This window comes from Drosophila suzukii, chromosome 4, assembly GCF_043229965.1.
Source record: "Drosophila suzukii chromosome 4, CBGP_Dsuzu_IsoJpt1.0, whole genome shotgun sequence".
Taxonomy (NCBI): Eukaryota; Metazoa; Arthropoda; class Insecta; order Diptera; family Drosophilidae; genus Drosophila; species Drosophila suzukii.
The window spans coordinates 702,277-722,077 of NC_092083.1; the positions used below are offsets into that span (position 1 = coordinate 702,277).

The window sequence follows — 19,801 nt, forward strand, 5'->3', positions numbered from 1 at the left end:
GCCCCAATAAAGGCGGTGAACAACCAGTCTGATGTTGAAAATATTCAATCCGAACCTAGACAAGCGGTCCAAAAAAGTCCAAGCCCCCACCAATTTACATAGCACGAATGCCCTGGTAAAGAAAACTGTTGTTTTAATGATACTCCTCTTGTTAAAGGGAAAATTCACAAAACAAAGCTTCAAACTAAAAAAGAAGATAACTTCCGATCCTTAACCAAATACCTGCTTGAGACTAAAAAACCGTACTAAATGTATCAGCTCAAGAGCAGCAAGTGCTGGCAACTAGTGTTAGAGGCTTTGAAAGAAAAAGGCTTTTTAGCAAAAAATGTTATAAATATAATCAACAGAAATAAAAAGCCGCAACCACTCTTTAAGTTCGAACTGGAGCCAAAGAGCAGAGCCTTCAAGAAAAGTACACCGATCTATAAAATGCAATCCCTGTTGCATAGAAGGATTACTGTTGAAGAGCCGCATAAGCGGAACGGTCTGCTGCAATGCACAAACTGCCAGGAATATGGACACACTAAAAACAACTGCGGACTTCGGTCAGTCTGCGTAGCTTGTGGAGGCTTCCACAATTCTGAACCACGCCCCACAAACAAATAAGACCCAAAAACGAAAAAATTTGCTAACTGTGGAGAAAACCATACCGCAAACTACAGAGGTTGCCCAGTCTATAAGGAGCTGTAGAATCGGCTTCAACGAGCAAAATCTGCACGCTCCCAGAATGCTCAAAATAAGTAAGTGCAATCTTAAACCACACCTGACATTTACTTTGGGAAAGCAAACACAAATACACCAGTGCTCTGAAAACAGGACATGGACTTTATGTTCTTCATGAAAACAACAATGCAAAATCTTATGCAAAATCAAAACATTTTAATAAAGATGCTCGCATTCCAACAATCTAAATAATCGATGTCTTGCTTTTGAATATCCATGTGGAGTGCCATCAGCGTTCACGGAACAAACTTGCAATAACAAAATTCCTCATTGAAAACCACATAGACGTAATGCTGCTGGCAGAAACGCACCTTACAAGTAAATACAACTTCCAAATAAAAAGATACACTTCGTATTAAACATATCATCCAAATGGTAAAGCCCACCGCGGAACCAGAATCTTAGTCAGGGAACATATCAAACACCAGTTCCCAGAGGTTTGCAACAAATTATTTTCAAGCTACATCTATAATATTAAACTCAGGCAACGACAGTATAACTATCGCCTCTGTTTACTGCCCACCGCGCTATACAATAACGGAAGAGCAATTCTTGCTCTTCTACAATTCACTCGGAGATCGGCTTATAGCAGGAGGAGACTAAAATGCGAAGCACACTCCAGGGGCTCAGGACTTGTGACCCCCAAAGAAAGGCCACTTTATAAAGCCATCATAAGCATGAGCAACAAACTCGACTATGTCTCCCCTGGCAGCCCCACATACTGGCCAGCTGACCCCAGAAAAGTTCTGGACTTAATTGAGTTCACTGTGACGCTCGAATTCCCTACCGAACTTATCATCGGACCACTCCCCCTTCTTAATATGGTTGTCGAATTTTTTAAAAATATCGGAAGGATGATATTTGGTTTTTAAAAAATATAAAAATATGATATTTGAATATATCAATTTAAAATATCGATAAATCGATTTTATTTAAAACTCACAGCGCACAGTACCCTTAATATGTTGCTTTCACAAACAAGATATGAAGAAATTCAAGAAACCGAAAAATGTTATTAAATCAATTTCACATTTTTTATTAAATACAACAATGCTAATGAAAGCTTAGATTCTTTATATATTTTGATGTTATAATAACGAATTTTGCCATGAAAACGGTCTCCAAGAAAAGGATTTAAAACAATTTCCTCTTGAGAATAAAAAAATTGTGTTTTCGGGTTTTTCTTGAATTTATAGGAGTTCAAAAAACCGAAAACCATTAGAAAAAACTAAAATATAATTTTCAAATAATATCGATATTTCGTCCCAAAAAATTACCGCTATGATAATTTTTTTTAAATATCGATGTTTTGATATATTTTCGATATCCCTAGTTCTTAATAACTCTTCCTCAAAGCCCAGAAATAATCAATTACCCCTAAAGGCTGAAGTCGCATGGAACTAACTGGCTAAAGCAGCCAAAGTCTCAACACCGCAAGAGACGACTGTGCGTAGCAACCAATACAAAAATAATCCGTAAATCGAACAACTTGTTCGGGAATCCAACAGATCGCCGCATTTGAAGCAACTTTTTAACGAAGCCACCCGCAGATTCACTAAAACCCGAAAGCAAGAAGAAGAACCTGCCCAGCGCCGGAACATTGGGAAATGTAGTACAAAGATTTCTTTGTGCAGAGTTCATCCAAATTCAAGCTTTCCGATAGAAAAAGTCACTCCGATTTAAAACTCCTGGGGACTTTGGCCCGCAGCGACGAAGACAGAGCCGAAACCCTTGCTCAACACGCAACAGCTCAACTAGCAGATCATCTGGTGGTAGTTGAGAAGTGGCTGTCAGACTGGTGAACCAAAATTAATAAACAAAAGTGTGGAAACACATAACGTTTACTCTTAACAGACAATCGTGCCCCCCGTAAACTTTGAACAGTACGCAGATCCCCCAAGCCGACGATGTAATATATATTAGCGTCCACCTTGACATACGTCTAACCTGGAGAAAGCACAATGAATGCAAACAGTTCATCTCGAACTCAAAGCTAGCAGCCTACACTGAATAATTTTTTTTTTTAGTAAAACGTTGATCGTTGAGTAAAAGGGTATACTAGATTTGTCTGGGCAGCTTATCGATGTGTGTGTGACGACTGCTGTTATACGTTGAGCAGAGCTATTTCCTATGTCCGCTTAATGGGACCGCTGGTTTAGACCTATTGCACCAAAATTCATTAAAAGTCCAGTATTATTCGAACTACTATTTCATCATGTTTTATTCAGCAGAAGAAAAATAAAAAAAAAACTTATTCTTCATTAAGTGCTTGTAAACAGTATTTTGGCCTTGAACCTAAAAATTTCGGTAAACTTTGGACTCCTAAGTCACAATGCGGAACATGTTATATTTCGGAATGAAAAGAGGCCGGTGTTTATATTTTTTCTATAAAAAAAACACCTCTTTACAAAGTAAAGGGTCGTGACGATCACACCTGCAACATTCAAAAAGATCTAATATAAAAAAATTGTTTTCCATTCGACTAAGTAAATACACTTTCTAAAATTGTCTCATTCAATACACTCCAGCAAAGTATTAAAGCTTTTTGCTAACACAGGCATTTTCTATTACAACGTGCCGAATGTAAAACTTTTAAAAAGTATATTTTTATTCGAGTAAACTATAAGTCTTTAAAATCGGTCTTTTTATACCCTTGCAGAGGGTATAATGATTTCAGTCAGAAGTTTGCAACGCAGTAAAGGAGACGTTTCCGACCCCATAAAGTATATATATTCTTGATCAGCATAACTAGAAGAGTCGATCTAACGATGTCCGTCTGTCAATCCGTTTCTACGCGAACTAGTCTCTCAGTTTTAAAGCTATCGGGCTGAAACATTCCCAAAAGTCTTATATTTCTTGCAGGTAATATATAAGTCGGAACCCGCCGGATCGGACAACTATATCTTATGGCTCCCATAGGAATAATCGGAAAAAAATGTTAAAAAATTGTATCTTTGGTTTTTTTTTAACATATAACCTCCCAAGCTTGGAAATAACATTTTTTAATTAGTTCTGAATTTCGAATTTAATTTTATCAAAACCGGAAAATTGGTTTTTTGTATTTTTAAATTTAATAATTGTAACTGCAAGGGTATACAAACTTCGGCTTGCCAAAATGAACTTCCTTTCTAGCTGTTTTTTAAAAGTCTTAGAACAAACATTTCTTCTATTAAGCTGCTTAGCGTAAACATTTTCATTTTGAAAAGTCCTCCAACATATTGATTTTGGAATTACTTTTGAACGTTGTATAGGATTTAAACAAATGATGTGTCATTAGACGGTTTTTTTTAGTAAAAATACATCTAAGCTAAGAAGGGCCTTTATCGGTATTGGCCCAACAGCATACATTTTCCTAATTTTTATACCCGTTACTCGGAGAGTAAAAGGGTATACTAGATTAGTCGGAAAGTATGTAACGTTTCAGACACTATAAAGTATTTTGTGACTGTCCAAAATGCCTTGCTCAAAAATATAGAAAATTGATTTTTTAAATTTACCGGTAAAGTCTCGGAACATTCGGTTTTATATAACGCACAAGAAAGAAAGCTAACCTCGGCAATCTGAAGTTTTTATACCCTTGCAGGTCCTGGGGGGCATTGTATGTGCACAGTTTCCTATTTTTAGAAAACTAAAAACTAATTACAGAAATTTTAAAATAAAATTCTAATTTTAAATTGAATGCGAAATTCTGAAATATTAAAGGAATGATATTCCCAAGACTAGAAGTTATTATGTCACAAAAGCTTCAGTTAACATTTGTTTCACATTTTTTAAAAAATATTTTTTGGTTCTTCCTATGGGCTATAGAATATAGTTGACCGATCCGTCTTGTTCCGACTTATTGGGAAGGTTTCATCCCGATAGCTTTCGAACGAAGAGAATTTTTTACGTAGAACCAAACAGACGGACGGACATGGCTATCCTCTGATCAAGAGTAAATATACTTTATGGGGTCGGAAACGTCTTCTTCACTTGCAAACTTCTGACTGAAATCATATACCCTCTGCAAAGGTGTAAATATACTCGCTGTGCAATCGTGATGGCGATTTTTAAATCAAATATAAATGTCGGTAAGGAAAACTATTTTCCAAAAAGTTACAATTTGTAAACCAATTGTGCAATACCTATTTGGATAATATCTGTAACCTGTAAATTCCTCAAAAATACAATAAAAATGTAATACTTTGGTTCATGGAACCAATGAGACAAACATAAAGAAGGGTAAAAATGTGTATCTTAAAACGTATTCGTAATTTTGTGAGGTAGTAATTATGACTTGGCGTGAAGGCAACAAATGTTGGAAAATTTTTTTTCGTAATTTTAGGAAATCAGGAAATACACTCAACCGACTTGTAAACTGTAAAGTAATTATTAACTTCAATTTACTTTATTTTCTTAATCCTTTCAGAATTCCCATAGTGTCTCCCAAAAATGTATCTGAGGCTACTGCTGCTCCTACCACTGGTACGTACACGTAATTTACACATTTAACAAACAACAATAAAGAACGCTTTAGTCGAGTGTCTCGATTATCAGATACCCGTTACTTTACATTACGTTTTTTTAGGTTAATTCATTGAATTAACATGTATACGCTGGATTTCTATGTCTGTTTGCTATAAAACGAAACGTTCGACTTTATAAAAAGACTCATCGGTAATGTAAACGCCTCGCGTGATTTTTGAATACTCGACGTTTTTAGTAATACTCTAGAAGAAGGGACTCACCCGCGAAATTCCTGAAAAAATTATCCTCGAAGGACCGTGGTTTCTTAAGAATACTACTTACTGTGGGCAAAAAGTAAGGTGAATTTATTGGATCGATTTTCTTAGTGCACTATGAATTCCTTCCATCCGGCCAAACTGTTAATAAGGAATATTATTTAAGCGTTATGCATCGTTTGCGTGAAGCAATTCGTCCAAAAAGACCGGAGTTATGCGAAACAACAACTCTTGGTTTCTGCATCACAGATTCCTGAACTTCTTACGCAGCGCAAGTTTGTTTCAGCAGAGTGCCACGCCCACTTTTGATGCTAGAATACAAATTTTAACTGAAATGTATTGGTCTCGTCAATACCTATCGATTGATCAAAAAAAATTTGCCACGCCCACTCTAACGCCCATGGCGCATTTCAATCTCGCTTTGTTGCTTGCATATCTCCATTTCCATTTGGTCCCATTAGCTGAGTAACGGGTATCTGATAGTCGAGGTACTCGACTATAGCGTTCTTCCTTGTTTTTTGAATCTAATCATCTGAAACCTATAATTTCAAAAAATACATTTTTTTAAAAACTATAAACTAATCAAATTTTTAATAAATTTTCTAGTCTTGCCCCCACAAAAAAATTGTCACCACATCAACATGTATAATAATTATATATATGCGTCAGCTTGTTACCTACAATCGGTTTTTTTAAGTTGGATCATTTTTTGTTCTTAAGATATTGAAATGTTTTGGTGTAGACAGCAGTGCATTTTACTTATACACGAGTTAACTTCTTTTCCGAACAGTAAACGTAAAAAAAGTTTAAGGCAAATCTTTTGGTAGCCACGATATTTTAAAATCGAGTTGACCAATCTTTTATATTAACAGCATATGTTATATAATGTAAAATCATTTGAATAAGTCACTTGGTTTTATTAAATTCAACAAAACGCCAAGAAAGCGGTTTTATAAAACTTAAGTCTCTTCGAACGGCGACTTTTTAATAAATCTGAGTACTTTAAGTTCATACAAAAGCTACATTCCCTTCATCTAGATAAAATTGTTGCTTCTTGAAATTTGACAACTTGATCGGCCAAAAATGTGGACTACCTTTTGCGATACTGTAAAGAGCTGTACAACAAAAATGTAATTTTTTTTAACTTCCTACAAATCTTAATTGGCTTAGTTAAGCAATAAAAACCATTAAAAACGGCCGAGACATAGGTCAACCTCCTTTACGCAAAAAGCCTTTTTTTCGGTAAATGTTGAACAACAGTTTTTTTCTAAGGTTTTCTTAATAAAATATGAATTTTGAAAATTTCTTCATTTATATATATATATGAGGGCAGTCAGATAAGTACTTAGCCCCACCGCCCGATGGCGTCATTATCGCAAGAGAAATTTACTATCGTGTAGTACATTCTCTTAGACGGCTTCTGTCGAAATTTCAGCCGAATCGGACTCGTAGTTTTGTTTTGACTGCGTGTGGAATCGGACGTGTCCGCGGATTTTAGAAAAATGGAGAAAGAGCAATATCGGTCTGTGATTCGATTCTTGTTTTTGGAAGGGAAATCGGGCAGCGAAATCAAAGAGCGCTTGGATGCTGTGTACGGTGACTCTCCTCCTTCGATGGCGACCGTTTCGGTTTTTGATGAGCCACGCCCAGGTGCCCTGAAAACGGCTACCACGGAGGATAACGTGACAAAAATCCATGACATCGCATTGGCAGACCGCCGATTGAAGATACGCGAGATAGCTGAGACAGTAGGCATGTCAAAAGACCGCGTGGGTCATATCCTGCATGAAATTTTGGACATTAGAAAGCTGTAAGCGCGATAAGTGCCGCATTGGCTCACTCCGGACAACAAACGCAACCGTGAGACCACTTCAGAGCAGTGTTTGACGCTGTTTAAGCGCAATCCGAAGGAGTTTCTGCGACGTTTCGTGACCGTCGACGAAACATGGATCCACTGGTACACACCAGAGACCAAGGAACAGTCGAAACAGTGGACTTCACCCGGCGAACCTGCTCCGAAGAAGGCGAAGACGGTTTTTTGGGATTAACAAGGTGTGATCTACATCGACTACCTGGAGAAGGGCAAAACGATCACAGGGCTGTACTATGTTGAATTATTGGGCCGATTCGCCGCCGAATTGCAGAAAATACGGCCCCATTCGGCGAAGAAAAAAGTGCTCTTCCATCATGACAACGTACCGGCTCAGACTTCCGCCCTCGCCAAGGCCAAATTGGTCGAATTGGGCTACGAACTGCTACCCCATCCACCATATTCTCCATATTTGTCCCCGTGGCAGTTCTTTTTGTTTCCAAACTTGAAAAAGTCACTCGCTGGAAAGAAATTTGCGTCGAATGAGGAGGTCGTCGCCGCCACAGAAGCCTATTTTGCAGTCCTCAAGAAAACTTATTTTTCAGTCGGGTTAAAGAAGTTGGAGCATCGCTGGGTCAAGTGTATCGAGTTAAAAGGAGATTATGTTGAGAAATAAATCGCCACTTTTACAAAATTTTCTTTTTTCTATTGGAGGCTAAGTACTTATCGGACCACCCTCGTATATATATATATATATAATATATATATATATATATATATATATATATTTATACACTACTGGCCAAAATAATAGGTACACGCTTATGAGGTTTCTTAAACGTCTCGTATAACTTCTTTTTATTAACATAAGGAAAAAGTTAAAGATACTTTTAGTTTTCAAACATATTAGAGATTATAAAAAAAGATAACATAAGCATTTTTCTATTCAAATAAAAATGTTGTGATCGATTAAGTCTGAAAACCTAAAAAAAAATTGGCCAAAATAATAAGTACATCAATTCTACAATGTAAAAAACTTACAACTTATTAACTTTTTTTCACTTTTTTCTTAGTATGTGTAAACTTATGCTAATATCCTGTATATCCACCTTTATTTTGTAGGACTTTTGCGATTCTTTTGGGCATGCTAGCAATAAGTTTGCGACAAGTGGGCACTGGAAACTCGTACCAGGTTTTTTGGACATATTGCCACAATTCTTCGGCATTTCGAAAAGTTTTTGTCCCAATTCGACGTTTTAATTCTCCCCATAAGTGTTCTATAGGATTTAAGTCTGGAGACTGACTTGGCCAACTCATAACATTTACCTCATTTTCTGTAAACCAGGCCTTGACTAACTTTGAGGTGTGTTTAGGGTCGTTGTCTTGTTGAAAGACCCATCTCAAGGGCATGTTTTCTTCAGCATATGGTAACATAGTGCCGGCCAATATATCCTTATAATTAAATCGGGTAATGGTATCAGATATCCGATGTATTGGACCAACGCCAGCCCAAGAAAAACAGCCCCAAACCATTATACATCCGCCTCCGTGCTTTACGGTCTTCTTTGTGTACCGGACGTCAAGTTCTTTGCCTTTTGGGCGTCGCACATATCTTCTGGAGTCATTTCCAAAAAGATTTATTTTTGTCTCGTCGCTCCATAAAACATTATTCCATTTTGAAGACCAATGGGGCCCAGACCAAGCTAAATGATTTTTGGCAAACTGTTTCCTCATCATCCTGGTAGGTTAGCTTCTTCCAGTCTACGACGGGATGATATTTCATTGCCAATTTCACCGCTGATCGCCTTTGAAGACATGAAAGGATCCTTTTTTGCGAGACTGACGATGCGGGTATCCGTTGTGTGTGACGATTTCCTCTTTCGGCCTCGTTTTTCACCAAGGACTTTTGATTTTAAGGCATTCTGAACAAAACATACTGAACGTCCAAGGCTTTTTGCTATTTCCCGGAGAGATTTCCCTTCTTTCTGAAGATTCACAGCAATCTGCCTTTCTTCAGCTGTACAATGCTTTCTGCGGCCCATCTAGATACATTTTTTGGCTTGGATGTACATAAATATTTAAGGAGCCAATAAAAATCATCATACCTTAGCCCAATTCTTTGTTTGATCCTTTAAAATTGATAAATTACTTAAGTGTACTTATTATTTTGACCACACCAAAAGCGCTCATTCGGCACAAATTTAAGCCTAGCACTATATAAACGGGGTTCCCCGCTTTCATTTTTTATTTAAATGTTTTGCAACACTGTAACCTTTCAAAATATTATCGATTGGCAGGGCTGAATTCGAAAATAATCGAACAATATCGCAAATAAGAAAGACGATACCTATGTACTTATTATTTTGGCCAGTAGTGTATATATATTTATTTATATATATATATATATTTATATTTTTGGGGAAAAGTATTTAAGAGGTAGAAAGAAGCTTTTCCGATATATATTGTTGATTAGGATCACGAGCAAAATGTAAAAAAAAACAAGGAAGAACGCTATAGTCGAATACCTCGACTATCAGATACCCGTTACTCAGCTAATGGGGCCAAAGGGAAATGGATATATGCAAGCAAGCGAGATGGAAATGCGCCACCTACCGCCGAGAGACCGATTTAAGAGTTATGGGCGTTAGAGTGGGCGTGGCAAATTGTCATGGCGTGGCAATACATTTAAGTTAAAATTTTTTATATAGCATGAAAATTGTGGGCGTCACAGATTTGCGCGGTTTGTGGGCGTTAAAGTGGGCGTGGCAAACTTTTTTTTTGGGTCAATCGATAGGTTTTGATAAGAGCAATACATTTCAGTAAAAATTTTTGTTCTAGCATCAAAACTGTAGGAGCCAAAGTTTTGGGCGGTTTGTGGGCGTTTGCTGAAGCAAACTTGCGCTGCGTAAGAAGTTCAGGAATCTGCACGCCAAATCTCAATACCCTAGCTCCGAGATCTCAGCGTTCATCCGGACAGACAGACACGCCCATGGCTAGATCGACTCGGCTAGTGATCCTAAACGAAAATTAAGAAAAGTTTTTATTTCACATCCCCAATTTTTTGTGTCACATTAGTTCTACATATCAGTGTTCTAATAGAAGAACAACCAAGTTATAAAAATATATTTTCAACGAAAAACATTAAAAATCTGTGACCATCTCCAAAATGTTCTGCTCACATACTTAAGCCACCTGGAAAAAAATGGTTGAAAAAGTTAAAATTTTCCCAATATTCTTTCTACTTTTAATAAATTTACTTTAATATTGAGTGGGATGACCTTTCTGCTTAAGAACAGCGGAGCAACGCTTTGGCATTGAATCCACAAGACGTGCGCACTGTTGAGGGGTGATTTTTAAGACACTCGAAGTAATGGGAATAGTTGGCCTAAAAAGGCAAGGCAAACTTTACATTTTTGCACGCACTGAATTTACAAATATGTTGTTATCTAAGATTTTCTATAAGGGATTTGTCCTAAGCGTAATTGCTAATACAATTTATTTTATGCTTCGAACATTAAGTTGAAATTAATAATACAGAATGTAAGAACATCCGGGATAAAGAAACAATAACAAAACAAGTGAACGAATACAATATGATTAGACGGTGACATCCATGGTGTTTTTGATCTCATTGCCCCACTCGCGGGCCATGATCATGATTTCGTTCATGCTCAGTTTGGGTCCAATCAGGGGGTTCAGCTGCGTCATGTAGCAGCACAGCCAGCATGCTGGTGTGTTACGGGTCGTTCTCCTGTTGAAATATCCAGGCAAGTGGCAAAGTTTCGGCATATTCTCCAGATAAAGTGTTCATAAGGATGTCCCTGTCCATTTCGCCGTTCATATTGCCTTCTATCTTCACTAGGGAACCTACGCCCGATGCGGTGAAACAGCCCCAGGCCATAATCGAAGCGCCACCATGTTTAACGGTCTTCTTCGTGTATTTGGCGTCCAATTGTTTGTTGGGAGGACATCGTACATATGGTTAACCATCACTCCCAAAGACATTAAACTTGGATTCGTCGCTCCAAACAATCATGTTCCAAAAATTGGGACCTTTTTGAATATGCTCTCTGGCTAATTGAAGGCGCTTTTTAACATTTTTAATGGACAGCAATGTTTTTTTTTGGGCATATAACCCGAATTCATTTAGCCGTCTTCTTATGGTCTGAGGTGACACATTCACGCCATAATCTGCCACCATTTGACCTCTGATTTGCGTCGAAGTCAAGAACGGATCGGTTTTACTGATTTTGGCAATCCGTCTACGACGTTTAAAGTTGTTTTTCTGGGCTTTTCACGTGGAATATTTTCCCAGGTTCCATGTTTCTTATAAAATGCAATGTCATTTCTGACTTCCACGCGAAAAATGTAAAGTCTTACAAATTTGTAGAATACTTGTGCTTTTTTTTTTTTAGTAATATTCCCATATTAGCTTTCTTTCGGCCGGATTTGTATTTTTATTTTTAGCCATAGCCGTCAAATTGTTTTGGGAAAAGTATTTAGTATTCAATATTTTATTGACGATTTTACCTCAAGGTGGCTTAAGTATATGTGCAGAGCGCAATACTTCTTTTTGACATTTAGTCAATTTTTTGGGAACCTCCGAATACCTACTTGTCATTATACCCGTTACTCGTAGACTAAAAGGGTATACTAGATTCGTCGGAAAGTATGTAGCAGACAGAAGGAAGCGTTTCCGACCCCATAAAGTATACATATTCTTGATCAGGATCACTAACCGAGTCGATCTAGCCATGTCCGTCTGTCCGGATGATCGCTGAGATCTCGGAAACTATATGAGCTAGGCTATTGAGATTTGGCGTGCAGATTCCTGAGCTTCTTACGCAGCGCAAGTTTGTTTCAGCAATGTGCCACGCCCACTCTTACGCCCACAAACCGCCCAAAACTGTGGCTCCTACAGTTTTGATGCTAGAATAAAAATTTTAACTGAAATGTATTGTTCTTATCAATACCTATCGATTGACCAAAAAAAAATTTCCCACGACCACTCTAACGCCCACAAACCGCCCAAACCTGTGACGCCCACAGTTTTCATGCTAGATAAAAAATGTTAACTGAAATGTATTGGTCTCGTCAATACCTATCGATTGATCCAAAAAAAAAATTCGCCACGCCCACTCTAACGCGCATAACGCTTAAATCTGTCTACCGCCGGTAGGTGGCGCATTTTAATCTCGCTTTGCTGCTTGCATATCTCCATTTCCCTTTGGTCCCTTAAGCTGAGTAACGGGTATCTTATAGTCGAGGTACAAGACTATAGCGTTATTCCTTGTTTTACATTAAAATGTATAAAATCATATATTTCAATCAAAAAATTTATTAAATCGCAGTATTTTTAAGTTTTTTAAGCCTTTTCTTTAAATGGTGCTATTTTTGTTGCCGCATAGCTGTGTTATTTTTTTGTTAAACGTATCGAAGTTTTAAAAAGTTTCCGCGTTGTGGGCGTAACCACTTTATTTAGGTGTTAGATATGTAACCTACTTACACTTAAAAACAGATTGGAAATATTGCCAAAAAAAACATTTTTTAGCACAAAGAAGAACTGCCTACACAATAGTGCTATTTTTTGTGCCGCAGCTGTAGCTACCATAGGCACGATCGGATATTTGATGTCAATATAACACAAAGACCGTTATTTACCTTAATATTTCTGTAATTAGTTTTTAGTTTTCTAAAAATCGGAAAGCTATGTATAGAAACATCGGTTTCCCGAAGTTAGCTTTCTTTCTTGTTTTATATAATTTCCTCAATTTCCTTAATTTTCCAATCGTTTTATATGACAAAATCGACCGACTAAAAAACATTTTTATTCGAAATTCTGAGATTGTATACCGCAGACAACGAAGTTAGAATTTGTTTTCTAAAATTTTTCTGAATATTCCCAGTGGGAGCTGTAGGATGAAGTTGTCCGAAACGGGTGTATGCAACAGAAAGGCGACTATTGGGAAGTTTTATTTCGATATCTTTATAACCGAGAGTCTTGTTTGTGTAGAAAAGGCCAGTCAGAGGGTCGCAAACAGCTTCACCCAAAACCCAATGTAACGCCTTAACACTTCAATTCTTGTCCGAAAATAAATTAGTTACATTTTTGTTTATTTTGCAAAGCTATACGGTTAATGTTTTTCAATCGGGTCGCAGACATCAGTTTGTTTAAATTGAACATGTTTGCTACCGCATATATATATATTTGAGGCGCACATCTTCATGAGTATCGGCATTATTACTGGGCGAGTGTGTTGCGCGTATACGTTTTCACTAGATTATTTGCAGACTGCTAGTATGTTCTATCGGCTGACGGGCTGTTTTTTCTGTTCGTCGTTTAGTTCGTGGCGCGTTGGATCGATTTGATCGTCTTTGTGTTAGTGAGATTTGATATCATCTGTGTCTATCTATAGCGGCTAGGCAACAACTCGACAGTTGGTCGGTAAGACATCATGTGTTAATGTGAATTAAATATACATACATGGATAAGGGCATGCGCCAAACATACATAACTTAAAAAACGTGATTACATACAAAAAGACATGCTTTATGAAATTATAAAAACAGTTGTAAATTATAAATTAAATTATTCAATTTGTACAGAAAGATCTGATAGACATAATTATGGTTTTTGAATATTTAGTGCGAATAAGTACTATATGTGCTACTTCATTTAGAACTCAAAAACAATTATGAAATTACCATATACTTGTGTTTTTATAAATGTGATAATGAGTTTTGTTACCTTTTTTACTACATAAATATGGCTTACATTTAATCTTCTCCATATTACGTTCCAATGGGAGGAGAAAGCCGTTCAAATCTCTGCTATTCACTTTAACACGATGCCATTTAAAGTTCAATACAAAACAAAAAGAAAACAAAAGTTTGCAAACTTCGCAACTATTTCAACGATCCAGAATTATTTTACCATTTTTTCCATATTTGACACAGCTTTCTCGAAATACCTCTTTTGTCATTATGAATCATTCGAAACAAAACAATTAAGTTTGAATTTGAATTTGTAAGGACGTCGCCTTTCCATAAAATTCAGTCAGTGGTTAGTAACCAAGATTTCGTTAATTATCAAGATATTTTTTGTATATATGTACACGAGTGGGCATAAGAATTTTGAATTTTTTACTTTCTTCGTGTACATGTTAGCATCAATGGAAAGGTCATTTAAATTCCGTTTGAAGAATACAAAACGAGTCGATCTAGACATGTCCGTCGGTCTGTTTCTTCGCCAACTAGTCTCTCAGTTTTAAAGCAACCGCGATGAAACTTTTCCAAAAGTCCTATTTCTATTACAAGTATTATATATATGGGCATATCCGCCAAATGGTCAAGTAGGACCGAAATAAACAAAAAATCTTCATAATCATCGTATTTTTGCGTATTTTCATAAATAAATGGCCATATTTTCATAATACAGTGGAATCATATCATAATTTGTTTTGTTGAAAAAATTTCCCTGAAATCTGAAAAAATGTACCTTTTTTTTTTATTTTTAGCTACTTTTAAATGCATTTTTATGTTTAATTATTTCGCAGGGAAAACATATGATTTGTTTGAACTTTTTCTACCAAATCTTTTTATTGCAATCTAATAAGAAGGTAAAAATTCAAAGACCGTTCGCGACCGGTACTTATTTCAATAAAAAAAATAAATGGAGATATTTCCTTGGGGACAGACTCGAATAAAACCTACAAGAATCCATTTAATAAGTAAAGTTATTGCTTTAGAATATTCCGTCCCAATTCGCAGATTTTTGCATTTTACTAGATTAAGCCAAAGTCGACTTCCATTTTGCGTACGTTCGCGACCGCATGTTTTTTTTGCCAATACTATGAAAATGACAGCTCAATATACCCAATCATTTACACTAAGTCAATAGATAAAAAAAAATTCAGAAAACGTTTTTCTTTTTTTATTTGCACTAAGTGCGCATAGCTCCCATAGGAATAATCGGAAAAATAATACAAACCATTTTTTTTGATATAATAAATTTTACTCCTAGGAATATAATATTTTTGGTTTTTGCAACATTACCTAGCCCTTTTATAATTTTTTCTTTGCCTAATCGGTGACGCATACTTTTCAGCGCGTAATGTACGTTGTTCTTAAATGAAGAAAATTTGTCATTTTTAAAACGTGATTACTTAAGACAATGTGTTATATGTTAGAAAATTAGGGATCTCGTGGGGTCTATACAGTTTAAAGCTTAAACGGAAATCGTTAAAGTTGCTTTTAAAAAATATAAAGTATTGTACTTAGACAAACTACGTTAGGAAAACATAAAACAAAACATAAATCATAGACACAAACACAATTGTATAAAATAGTTTAGTTTGTTTCTCTAACTAGGTTGAACAAGAAAAATAATACCGCTACCGTTCGCTAGGTGCGGTGGCGCTGGAATCGGTAGTATATGCCGCGATATTGGAAATGCCTTGAAATTGTATTTTAATTAAAATTTGAAACAGAGTAGCGGGTATCTGATAGTGGAGGCACTGGACTATAACTACTTTTTCTTGTTTTTTTTTTAATTTCATTTAAAAGACCAAGCTTTCAAACGACCCAACCCAAATACGATTAACTAAAGCTGTCTTTAAAAAAGTTTTATTGTTGACAAATATAATTAGGTATGTATGTTTTATCAAACCGGCTGTCAAGGTATGGGCGATTAAAAACCAACACAAAAATTAGACTGTGACATGCTTTCAATGGAAAATTTGTTTGGAAGACATTTTTCTGACACTTTTACTCTACGAGTAACGGGTATAGTGATATTGTATTCCGATTTGACCGATGCAGTATGCCCTTTAACCCTACGGGTAACGGGTATCACAAATGTTAGTCGAACATAAAAAGCAACAAGAGAATACGCTATAGTCGAGGGCCTCGACTACTAGATACCCGTTACTCAGCTTAGGGGAATGCGAGAGGGATGGGGGTTTGCTTGGAGAAGCTCTGCTTTTTTCTCTAACACACCTAGTCCATAGCGACTCCTATCTTCTTCGATTGCGCCACTTGGCCTTTAGTGCCAACTAGCCAATAGCGCCCCTAGCAGCTTGGTGCCGTATTAGTGAAAACAGCTTATTTGCATGTGATGTGCAATCTCGATTGAATAGCAAAATATTCATTATTATTTGGCTATAACTTTTTAATGAATGGTCCGATTTCAATAATTTTTGGCATTTAGATACGTATTTATAAAAGGAACAAACGCTCATTTAAAAATTAAAAAATTTGGGCACTAGACGGATTTTAGTGTGATATTCGTTTGTGGCTGTTACAGTGGGCGTGGCACCCTGCCTAAACAAACTTGCGCTGCGCAAAAAGTCTGTCCGTGCTAACGCTAAGATCTAGGAAAATAAAGAAAGTAGAAATTAACACCCTTAACTCTACGTCCTTTCTGGCGCCAACTTTTTTGAAGCTAAGGAGTTGAAATTTGACATGCAAGCCCATGTTTGCGTGAGCCAAGTGCCACGTCACTATTTTTTTAAATTGTATTTCATTCGTAAGTATTGAATATAGCGTTATCTCTAGTTTCGGTTAGAGCTTTGAAAAGCATATTCTGGTTTAATTTACTTTAAAATAGTAATCTTTACGTTTTTTATAAGTATTAAATACAGACAATTCTTAAATATTTATTTAACAATTGTAGGTCGAAGCAATTTAATTGTATAATTTTACCCGTAAATTTTTATTTAACTTAACAACAAATTTGATTACTTTAATAAAATTATAGATGAAACGGATGATGCAGTGTCGAAACCGATTGTCGCAACAACTAAGGAACCTACAGAGCCAAGCCTGGCGCATCAAAAATTACTCACATCCGAATCACCGCAACAGAAGCAATCGGTATCAAATACTGAGATTACAAAGGAGGAACCGTCTAAATCGGAGGATACAAATATTGCTGAACTCCTCGATTCTGGTGTGCCTTCCGGAAACCTTCCAACAGAGCTACTGTCTTTCAATGTAAAAGACAGTCAACCACCATCAAATTTTTCTGAAGAAGCTGAAATCGCTAGTACTGGCGAAATTCCACTTCCTGATTTCATCGAAGATTCGCCTAATATGCACACAGCTTTAGATAATTCAGAGTCTACACTGTCCATCGAAATATTAGAAAAATCTACAGTGGAAAGTTTTACAGATAACCAAAGCGCAGAGCAACAAACACAACCAGAACTAAATTTAAGAAGTGTCCCAGGTGAGACTGAAATATCATCAATGGCATTAAAAGAAGTGACTGATTTGGACAACCGTCAAACCGAAACAAAAGACACTATAAAATCTAAAAATAATAATGACGATATTTCAGAAGAGCTCCCTACTCGAGAGTCAACAACAGAGTCCCTTTCAAAGAATAATACAGGAGAGGATGTAGATACAAGTTCCGATACAAGTTCAGATTCAAAGCCAGTTGAGGACTTGGAGGACCAACTCCAGTCTACAGATCCAAAAGATGAAGGTACAGGAATAACCGTATCATCTATTATAAATTATAATGAGGGTCAATGGTCGCCAAGCAATCCAAGCGGCAAGAAACAATACAACCGAGAGCAGTTACTACAATTACGGGAGGTAAAGGCCTCTCGTATACAACCAGAAGTGAAAAATATTTCTATTCTTCCCCAACCGAACTTAATGCCATCATTTATCAGAAATAACAATAACAATAAACGAGTACAATCGATGGTTGGAATGATTGGAAATCGTAGCAGTGAATCCGGTGGAAATTATATTGGCAAGCAAATATCGATGTCAGGTGTCCAGGGTGGTGGCGGCAGAAGTAGTATGAAAGGTATGATCCATGTTAATTTATCTTTGAACCAAGATGTAAAACTTAGTGAGAACGAAAATGCCTGGCGCCCACGAGGCTTAAATAAATCGGATGGTGATAGCGATGCAAAATCGACACATGAAAAAGATGAATTGGTACGTCGGGTTCGAGGTATTTTAAACAAGCTTACCCCAGAAAGGTTCGATACGCTTGTCGAGGAGATAATAAAATTGAAAATTGATACACCCGACAAAATGGACGAAGTTATTGTGCTGGTATTTGAAAAAGCAATCGATGAGCCAAACTTTTCTGTGTCCTATGCTAGACTATGCCATCGTTTAATTTCGGAAGTAAAGACGCGAGACGAGCGCATGGAAAGCGGTACAAAATCTAATTTGGCACACTTCCGAAATGCTTTGTTAGATAAAACGGAACGGGAATTCACACAGAACGTTTCACAAAGCACTGCAAAAGAAAAAAAATTACAGCCATTTGTGGATAAAATAAAGAAATGTACAGATGCAAACGAAAAAGCTGAACTTGAGGCATTCTTAGAAGAGGAAGAACGAAAAATACGACGACGTTCCGGAGGCACAGTAAGATTTATCGGAGAACTTTTTAAAATATCCATGTTGACTGGCAAAATAATATATTCTTGCATTGATACACTTCTTAATCCTCATTCTGAAGACATGCTTGAATGCCTTTGCAAGCTGCTTACAACTGTGGGTGCCAAGTTTGAGCAGACCCCAGTAAATGCAAAGGACCCAAGTCGGTGTTATTCATTGGAAAAATCTATAGCCAGGATGCAGGCAATCGCCTCAAAAACTGACAAAGATGGAGCCAAAGTAAGCTCTCGAGTGCGTTTTATGCTACAAGATGTAATTGATTTACGTAAAAATAAATGGCAAACTTCGCGCAATGAGGCACCCAAAACTATGGGACAAATTGAAAAGGAGGCAAAAAACGAACAGCTTTCTGCTCAATACTTTGGTACACTTTCCAGTACTACACCTGTAGGATCGCAGGGCGGCTCTGGTAAGCGAGAAGATCGTGGCAACGCTCGATATGGTGATTCTCGCTCTGGTAGCGGATATGGTGGCAGTCACAGTCAACGTGGTGACAACGGGAATCTGCGACACCAGCAGCAAAACAACACTGGCGGAGTTGGTCACTCCAATGGGAACAATGATGACAATACTTGGCACGTGCAAACCAGTAAAGGAAGCCGATCGCAAGCAGTTGACAGTAATAAACTGGAGGGTCTGGTAAGAATTTAAGTTTTATTTGTATTTAACTTACACAAATAGTGTGAGGTGAATCGAAATAAATTTTTCGTGACCGATCACGAGAAAATATTGTGGGGTATTCGCTGGCGAATTAATAATTGTAGTCAAAATTTTAATGCATGCAAGGAAACATTGTTGATCCAGTCCACAATATGGACATCTCGGTTCTGACCTCTCTCTATTTCTGTCCTAATTATGAAAATGCGAATACTTATCAACAAAAATGTTTTTCCAACTGTTTTCCAGCAAGATTTAATTATTTTTGCATGCGCTCAAAACAATTGTCGAAGCACTTTTTCCTCTCCGATTGAGACACCTCTAAAACATGGTTCTTGAAGGTTTCAATAGACTCTTCTGGAGACGAAAATCGTTAACCCCGCATTTTTCTCTTGATGTGAGGGAATAAAAAGGAGTCATTGGGTGCCAAGTCAGGGCTATACGGCGGATAGCACATCAA

At 37.0% G+C, this 19,801-nt stretch overlaps 1 protein-coding gene across 2 annotated transcripts in view; it reads left to right on the forward strand.

The window, feature by feature from the left end:
- Positions 1-19,801, forward strand: part of eIF4G1 (eukaryotic translation initiation factor 4G1) — a 45,375-nt gene that overhangs the window by 21,202 nt on the left and 4,372 nt on the right. For both annotated transcript variants that reach the window (XM_017088610.4, XM_017088611.4), the window contains 2 exons: positions 5,132-5,187; positions 17,012-19,323. In XM_017088610.4, coding sequence (XP_016944099.2) covers positions 5,132-5,187; positions 17,012-19,323 — 2,368 coding nt within the window. The remainder of the gene's footprint in view (positions 1-5,131; positions 5,188-17,011; positions 19,324-19,801) is intronic.